General features: G+C 38.6%; 1 protein-coding gene across 1 annotated transcript; it reads right to left on the bottom strand.

Moving 5' to 3' along the window:
• Positions 1 to 1,083: 1,083 nt before the first annotated feature.
• Positions 1,084 to 8,945, bottom strand: LOC119259346 (DNA mismatch repair protein Msh2-like). The gene is given in 5 exon segments (XM_037528125.1): positions 1,084 to 1,258; positions 3,093 to 3,371; positions 5,468 to 5,622; positions 8,684 to 8,707; positions 8,710 to 8,945. Coding segments are annotated over 5 exon segments (810 nt in total). The 5' UTR covers positions 8,894 to 8,945; the 3' UTR covers positions 1,084 to 1,090.
• Between the last annotated feature and the right edge of the window lie 325 nt (positions 8,946 to 9,270).

The following is a 9,270-nucleotide window of genomic DNA, read 5'->3' as shown; positions in this document are numbered from 1 at the left end:
ATTACAATGTGGTTAAAATGGTCAAAGTATACACATATAATTTGCTCTATTTTTTCTTTATTCTTAACAATAACTAAATTAAAAAAGGAAGATAATTGCCTTAAATGCCAAATACCAATCATTCTCCTTGGAGGCCTTATGTCCCACTCTATTCTTAGAAACTTCAACTCTATACTGACAAACTAGATCTTTTACAAAAAATTAAATATTGCTTGTCAGTGTGGGGAAGCCTATCCACACCCTCATGGGAACTAGGTTGCCAGGGCACATGAGTTATGAACTTTGTCACACACATGAAAAGTAAAACAGGCAAACTTACTTTAAAAGGACTGAGTTATTAATATGATAAATAATCATTGCAAAATCATCATAGTAACTACTGTCTCAGTTTATTTTAATTCAAAATCTATCTTGAAAATGTTATAAATTAAGTTCTAAAGTTTATCCTTATTTAAATATATCATTTATCAGTAACCCACATACACCCTTGTCAATGTTTCCAATATTTTATCATAAAATAATTCTCCAGTCACTTCTACCTCACAGATATGAATAAATTCCGTATTTACATACTCAGTTTCTACCACTGAACACACAAGACCAGTACCAATTATGAGTCACTGTTTAAATATAATATTTATTATGCAATTATTATATGCTATGTATACTTTCATGCTTACTACTTCCTAATCTCCACAACAATCCAAAACAGGTTTTTTTTAACCTTATTTAACAGATGATGAAAATGTTTCTCAGGAAGTTGAAATAATTTATTGAAGACCCCATAGTTTGCGCATTATAAAGCTCTGTTAGGATTTTTTCCAGTAGAGTCACTATGCTGTCACATCTACTTAAGTGATAGAAATCAGGCTCTTTCACACAAAATCAACAATACTCTTTTTTGCCCTAGGGATAGCCATAATATAAATATAATAAATTTATATTTAATGTTAAGTTTGAATTTTCTAGTCATTTCCTCAAGTTTTTCACAAGTTTTATCATCGATAAAATAAGCTCAGCGACTCACAATTTAGTTCTGAGATACATGTGACAGAAGTAATCAAAAAGCCACTATAATTTAAGAATAAGGTCACATTTGTAATCCACATACCTGATTCTCCATTTCTGGCAAGACAGCACTGTTCACCTCTTCTCCTTTTTTGCCTTTCAACAACCTGTTGAGATCCTGATAAATATCTTTTGTGGAAAAGTCAGCTCTTTTTCTTTCTGTGATCAGAATTCCTCCTCTCTGGATAACCTATTTTTATAGGAAATACTTTAGATTATTATTAGAACACCAATAAGAAAAGAAAAATATTTATATATAAAACTACAACACCTTAACAAATTATAAACCTACATTAAATGTTCATACAAGGCGCAAGAAATTGGTGACATTATGTATTAACACATTTTTTGATTTTTTTTTTTTAAAGGTTTATTTATACATAGAACTGGGCTGTAGGCCAGAGGTGCGGGGGTAGGCTTTGAAAGGATTCACCAGAGACAGAATGGGGAGCAGAGCAGGCAAGTTTACTGAAATACACTGCTAAGGGGAGCAGCGGGCGAGACAGGAGAGGTCTGCTGTGCCATATGTGGGTCAGCTCCCTGGCCAGGGATCTAACTCAGGCCAGAGAAGATGAGACTTAACCCCTAGGCCACCTTAGCACATTTTTAAATCTATAATTTTCATGTAGATCTAAAATTATGTTCACATAAAGTTTTAAAAAGGTCACAATAGTAAAAACTTAACAGAAAAATATTGGTGGAACGTTGCTTATAAACCACCTATGCTAAAAAGACCCATCGTAGATTTCCTATCTCTCAAGTAGTTCTCAGGTATTTGAGGTCCACAAAAAAGAATCCTCGGGGAGTATATAAATAATGAACCACAATACTTATATAAATGGCACAAACAAAATTTTGTTAAATCAGTGAAATAAGAGGCTAACGTTCAACTTGAACTACCAAAAAATAATTCTGAAAAATTTATTTGATAAATCCATGTTAAATACAGTATTTTTTTTTTTAAGTATAAATTCCCGTATATTTATATACGGGACCGTTTTTCTTCAATCCTGAAGGACTTAGCTTCTTTACATGAGCTTTGGTAGAGATAATAGCGCAGCACCCACAGGTCTAAATTAGACTGGAGGATCAGAAGGACCAATCCCTCCCAGCTTCATGAGAACGATTCCTGGCTACCTGGTTGTAAATGGCATAGTTCACGAAGTAAGCAATTTCACACAAGGCTTGGGAAGGCATCAGAGATGCTTGCTTTGAATATGTCCCCATGACTGCGGCCTCCACTAGAGAATGATGACCTCCTTAATGGCCTTGCGCTTGGGCAGGCAGTGAGTGCCACTGGTGCAGCCAACAAGCTGCAAATGGCTAAAGCCCTTTTTAGCTCAAACGGTATTCCTTCTTTTCTTGGTCATCTTGGGAGCAAAGACTCCATGAATAGGTGGTTTTAATGACCCTAAGTCATCTCCTTTTCTCCCTGAACTGTGAAAGCATGCTTGCTTTTTTCCCTCCCCCCATTTTATTAAAGATTTATTTATTTATTTATACAAGCACTGGGTACAGTCAGAAGTGCGCGAGGGTGAGAGAATTCACCAGAGCCAGAGCGGGGAACAGAACAGGCAGACTGATGAAGTACACTGCTGAGGGGAGCAACAGGCGCGGCAGGAGAGGTCTACGCACCATGTGGGATCCTCACCCAGTGGCCGGGGATTAAACCTGCAGAGGCTGCAGGCAGCTTTGCAGCCCAGCGCTCAACCACTGGGCCACCAGGGGAGGCCCCTTTCTTTCCAATTAGGATCACTTTGAGGTTGACATTCTACAACTCTTTGCAAAGGAGGAAGAGAGGGAGGGAAGGAAGATAAGAGGCAGAATACAAAAGTTTGTTCTGAATTCTATTAAAGATACAAAATTTCTGTCAAAGATAAGGCAGTCCTCCAAAAAAGTATTACTGTAATTAGATATAACAAATATTGATATTTTAGTTATTTTTGCTCCTTAACCAAAGCCCTGGCAAGTTAAGTCTTTCCTAGGTTTAGATTCACCTCTATCACCAGACTTGATTCCCTTACCTGCCTCAGTTTTCCCATGTCTCCTGAAGTCTCTCCTCCTGGTAAAACACATTCCTTTGGTCCAATCTGAATCAGCAGAGCCTCCAGATTGGAGAACTGGTCATTATCAGGGAACTCACATAGTCCTAACTTCCTCTGTGTGGAGTCAACATACCCAACTCCAACCTGTCTTTGGCCGTCAACCGTAGACATTTTAACACCCACAACACCAATGGATGCTGATGTATCATTGTTACCAAAGAGAATGTCTTCAAACTGAGAAAGATTACCTGGCGAGGCCTAAGAAAAAATAAAAAGTTAAAAAATTATTTAACATACTTTAAAATTTACTAGCCAGCACTAATTATCCAACCCTAATGAATTAAGAAAATGTTTTCTTACCAAAAACTGCTTTTAACCATATATTCCAAAGATTATTACCACATTTTCTACAAAGTATACTCCCTATATCTCCAAATATCTTCAGAACACTTGGGCACAGCTATAAAAAATTTTATCAAAAGTGATTGCTAGTTTGGAATTTGCAGTTGGGTTTACACACACACAATCAACAAGATGCCTACAGTGATAATCCCTTTCATGCTATGCTTAAATCTCTACATTCTGCTGTCTACCTATTGGTTGCACCTATCAGTATTTTTACTGAGTTACTATCCCACATAGCAGAACAGTACTATCAAGCTTATACATGGACCTTGAAAAGTCATCTCCATATCAATATATTTATTTGTAAAATGCAGTGATTGTTCTAGATCAGCAATTACCAAATAAAGGGTCTGTGAACTATTGTCATATTTCAAAAAAGCTGGAAATTTCTAAGGCTATGTAAGCTAACTAAAAGGACAAGTTCACTTTTGATGAACTTATGTCAAGTTAGTGGGTGACAATTCTATAGACTTCAACCTGATCAGAAGCTGGTAAATTGCTGCTAATATGAGGGACTTCTGGGGCAAATGGTGGACCAGGGTATGAAACATAAGACAGTAACAAATGGGCCAAAAGAGTATAGTGACAGCCAAATTTAAGCAACTAATAGCCACTAATGCCATGATTATGATTATCATTTCTTTTCCTGATATGGTTCTGAATCCCTTGTAACTATGAATAAAATCTAGACTAAATCTAGATCTAAACTAAAATCTAGACCTAAAACGAAAAATGTGTTATCTGATAGTCAAGTAAAAACAGCGCTGATTCAATCACAAGCATAAGCACTGTAACTGCCTAAAAGATAGAGTTGAAAGACATGATGGAATAGATGATAGGATGACAAGCATGTATTCATTAAACTTATGATTGCACATGTTGCTGTTGTTACTAATTGATTTTTGTGGAAAATTAACATCACTTTGTGAACAATTTTCAATTATAATCTTCCAGGACAAAGGCTAAAACTCTAAGTAAAATTCTACTTTTCTCAGTATAGTAGGAAAATAAAAATTCCTAGGAAACTCTATAATGTAGAATGCTAAATTCTCCCAAATATAATCTTTAGTAAATGTCTATATTTACGGGGGCTGGGAGCAAAATGGAGTAAAGATTGAACAGTATTATATCTCAAGCTGCACCAACATCAAACGTTTAAATATTATATTCTATTCAATCTCACAAGAAAAAAACTTACAGGACTTTCAAGACAGAAAGCGTCTTAATTTTCTAATTTTACTGGTTATGAAGAAACATATACAGAAGATTGGAAAATTTGCCAAGCTTCACCCAGAGAAGAGGAGAAAAGAAATGCAATATGCTGACTACAAGTCCAAAGCACTGTCCCCCTTATCTCACATTTGCTCCCTTTAATAATAAATCTCATCATCCCAACATTTTAACTATTCGTTTATTCTAGTATTTATTTAGAACCTATCCTGTAAAAGTGTTGTGTAAATAAATAAAAACACGACTTTATAGAGTAGTAAGGAAGACAGTCATTAAATACATTTTTAAAAAATAGCACTACTATGTTCTTGAAGGCCTCAGACACATGCATGTCAATGAGCCTTTCTAGCTATACCAAGGAAAAAAATGAGCATTAAACAAAGATATAGACTTATAAAAAGTACAAGCTAGTGGGACAGAATGGCACATACAAAGGACAAATGTGTATGAAAGGGACTTGGGGGGACATTATAAATTTGTCCTTGTTTAATGCTGGTATTCAATCTTATATAAAGGCTATTTGTGTTTCAGGGACAGTGACAATGTTCAGAGTACTCATACTCATTATATAATTTCTGAATTGCTATTAAACTAATTTTAAAAACCACATGTTAAAGAACATTAAAGTCTCAAAGCATTTTAAAATTTAAAAACACACACACACAGAATTATCTCACTTTAACTCTTAAAAAATAACTAAATTTAAAAAATATGATTACCTTAAATGCCAAATACCAATCATTCTCTTTGGAGGCCTTATTTCCAGCTTTATTTTTATAAACTTCAACTCTATACTGACGAACTAGAAGAAGATCTTTTACAAAAGATTCAAAATTCATTTTACTAAGCACAACACTCTCCAGAGTCTTTGCTCCTAAAGAAAAATATTAAAAATACATGTTACAGATTTGAGGATTTAAAAAAAGGTATTTAAAAAATACCTAATTCCACAAGGAACATTGTTCTCTCAGTAATTCATTCATTCATTCAATTAACTGTTTAGCAAGTACCTATTATATGTCCTGGGAACTTTTGTAAATAAAGGGCAAAAAATGGTGAAGAGACAGCCTCCTGCTCCTGTGGGGTTAACACATTAAAACAAAAAAAATCTTGAGAGGAGACAGATAAAAGAGTAAACATATACATAGGTAATCTTACTTTCTTATATTTATTTTTCACAGGTTTAAATTAAAAGTCTTAATAACTACATAGTGTTTATATGGAATTAATTTTTTTCCAAAAGGGAATATATTCCCAAACATAGTCTATGCACACACAATAAAAAGCATTACTTTTTGCTTTTAATGAATAGTTGTATATATGCTTCATCTTACTAGGTTTTAATATATTTTGGAGACTTCCATCAGTAATTAATCAGTTTCTTCCTGTTAATAGGTACAAACATTCCAATGACTCTATGTTCTATAATTTAGGTTCTTGTTGATGTACCTAGTGGTTCATCCTAGTGGTTCCAGTCTTTGCCATTAAAACAATGTTGCATAAAGAACCCTGTACATGATTCATTCTCCAAAGATGAGAATATCTGTAAAATCCTAAAATGACTTCATCAAAGGGTTTTATGATTTTAATAAATATTGCCAGATTGACCACCTGGTTGGCTGTGCCACCTAACACTACCACCCATACAGTATGAGTGTATTTCCCCTATCCAGTCAACAAAGTTCTCAAATTTTCAGGTCTTCATCTTATATCACGACTCTTAACTGAGAGAGACTTTGCTCCTCCCTGAGCAGATATCTGGGTTGTCACAACTGACAGGGATATGTTAAGCACTTACAGGCCAGTCCTTCACAATGGTCATTCCGCTCAAAATGTCTATAGTGCTGACACTGAAAACCCACCTTAGTGGAAAAGAGTCTCACCTTATTTTGATTTACAAATCACATTGTTAAATCCTTGGTTACAATTCCCTTTGGACAGTGAAAGCTGGAAGAAACCAGTCCTGGGAAACTGTGGTATATTTGTGGCTTTGAGCCCCTTCCTTTTTTAGATGTTTCTAGTCATTTCAGCAATTTTTAATAACAAATTACCCAACTTTTGAGGCCTCCCTGGTGGCACAAGGGGTTAAGTATTACCCATCTTTTAATTATACTAGCTAAAAAAATAAGAGAATGAGTGAGGAGAATGGTCCAGGTGGGTGGGATGGGATGATGGAAGCTTTTATACTGTGCTGAGATGTTGATATTTTATACTGTAGGCAATGATTAGTATAAACACAAGTACAGTTCTGGGTGGTATGTTGGAGTACTTTGGCTGTAGTGTGGAGGATGGGTTAGAAGGTAGAGGTATTGGGGACATTATTATACTATCTAAAAAAAAATTAGGACAGTCTTTTTAAAAAAGTAAAGTATTATGCCTTTGGTATAAATGTCTTAGGTAAAAAATTGATACTTGGAAAGAATTCACATTTAACTGCCAATCTCTGCAAAGTTAAATTCACCTTTAAACACATTCTCAATTATAATTAAGATGGAGTGACTATCGATTATTCTTAGAAATTTCCTTGGTAAATACTCATATTTTGACCCTCAAAGGCAACAAAAGGGAAAACAGTGTGTGTGTGTATATTTTTAAATCTACACCCCTTCTACTTCCTCCAAAAATCTACACTCCAAATATAAGATTCCTGGTTGTCCATATTAAATTTCCTTCCCAATAAAAAGATGTAATGCTTAGCATCCAGTATTCCTTTCACAATTTAAACAGAAAAACAAGTGTTAGAACAGGTACTTAGAAAAACCAATGATCCAATTTACCAATAACCAAGAATGTTCAGAACTTTTTACATCATTTCAAACGCTTTAAATTAAGTAAATGCTTAAATTTTTATAAAATGCATAATACAAGGATATAAGGAATTAAGTGCACCAGCCTTGAATAATCAGGGTCATAATTCCTGTAAAACTGGAAAACTTTGACCATTACTAACTATGAAAACAATGAGTATCTCTGCCTGGTCTTAACTGATCCCCAATACCTTTACCTTCTAACCCATCCTCCACACTACAGCCAAAGTACTCCAACATTCCACCCAGAACTGTACTTGTGTTTAGACCTCTCCTTGCCTGCAATATAAAATATCAACATCTCAGCACAGTATAAAAGCTTCCATTATCCCATCCCACTCACCTGGACCATTCTCCTCACTCATTTTCTGCTCCAATTAAAATACCAACATTCAGGCTTTCTCCCCAGCAAACTCCTAGACCCCACAACTCCTTATTCCCCCTACGATTCTCCTATCATGTTTCTCTTATCATGATCACAATGTAGCCAAGAGGGAAAAGAGATCACAAGTTAAACAATTCCATCCAGGGTGAAAAGAGATGACGGTGGAGAGAAGGGACTGAATTCTGAGCTGCAACAGACAGCTCACAGGACCAGCCCAAGGTAACACACCTAGCAAGTGCAACAGCCAGGACATGATTCCATGCAACCTGGCTGAAGTCCCAGGTCCTGAGCACTCGCCCTACTGCCTTTGCACATATCACAGGCGCCGTGCAGCTCAGCAGTATAAATGAAGTGTGGGCAAAACGACGCTGGTGACATAAAATGGTCTCCCCCTTTCATGCTGAACCTCACTCCCGGCCTGGCGTTTGTCCTTAAAGATGTTGGGCGACGTTTCTGATGCGATCCAAAGGGCCAGGGCGAGAGACCCACGCGACGGATGGAAAATTAAACAGAAAAACGTATGAAAACGCCTGGCAGACGGTGAACACTTCTCCCTACGTGCTCGTTGGCAGCTGACTAGAGGGGCGGCCGGGGGGTGGGGGGACACACTCGGGGCGGAGGCAGCACAGGACCGAGCGGCCTGAGGCAGCAGGTACCCCACTTGCCCGGCGGGGGCCTGAGCAAGCCTCTTCCCACGAGGCCCCAATGTCCCCCGCCCCCTTCCCGAGCGGCGCCCGCCTCACCTGCGGGGCCCAGGTACTTGACCACCCCTGGGTCTTGAACACCTCCCGCGCGGCCAGCAGCGCGTCCTCGCCGTGCGCCGTGTAGAAGTCGCCCCGGTCAAAGAGGCGCACTGTCGTGGCCGGCTTCTCCGGCATGCCCTGGAAGAAGCGCACGAAGCCGGCCTCGGTCGCGCTCTCCAGCTGCAGCGTGTCCTTCGGCTGGACCGCCATTTCGGAGCCTCCCCGCGGCCCGACCCGGAGAACTGCACGACCCGCGCCCGCCGGGCTGTTTCCCGCCTCCCCTCCCTCTCCCCCGGCGGGGCCGCCACCGCGACAGCCAATCAGCAGCCAGCCCTGCGCTTCGGTAGGTGGGACTTCACCTCAGCAGCCAATCATAAGCGGGCGCGGCGCAGCTTCCCGCGCACGCTGGAGTCTCTCTACTGCGCATGCTTGAACCTAAATCGCGGCCGACCCTGGAGAAACCTCTGTTTAAAGGATTTAAGTTCTCCGGGTGTTGTCACCTGCGTGGCCTGCAGCCGGGGTGGAAGCTTGGTTAAAGCTGGCCAGCTGCTGGGATGGTCTGGCGGGTTTTGAATTCGTACCCGGAA

The sequence above is a fragment of the Talpa occidentalis genome, unplaced genomic scaffold, assembly GCF_014898055.3.
Source record: "Talpa occidentalis isolate TD23 unplaced genomic scaffold, MPIMG_talOcc4v2.1 talOcc4.5, whole genome shotgun sequence".
Lineage (NCBI taxonomy): Eukaryota > Metazoa > Chordata > Mammalia > Eulipotyphla > Talpidae > Talpa > Talpa occidentalis.
Note: the sequence above shows the minus strand (reverse complement) of the source record. Positions and strands in the feature narration are given on the sequence as shown.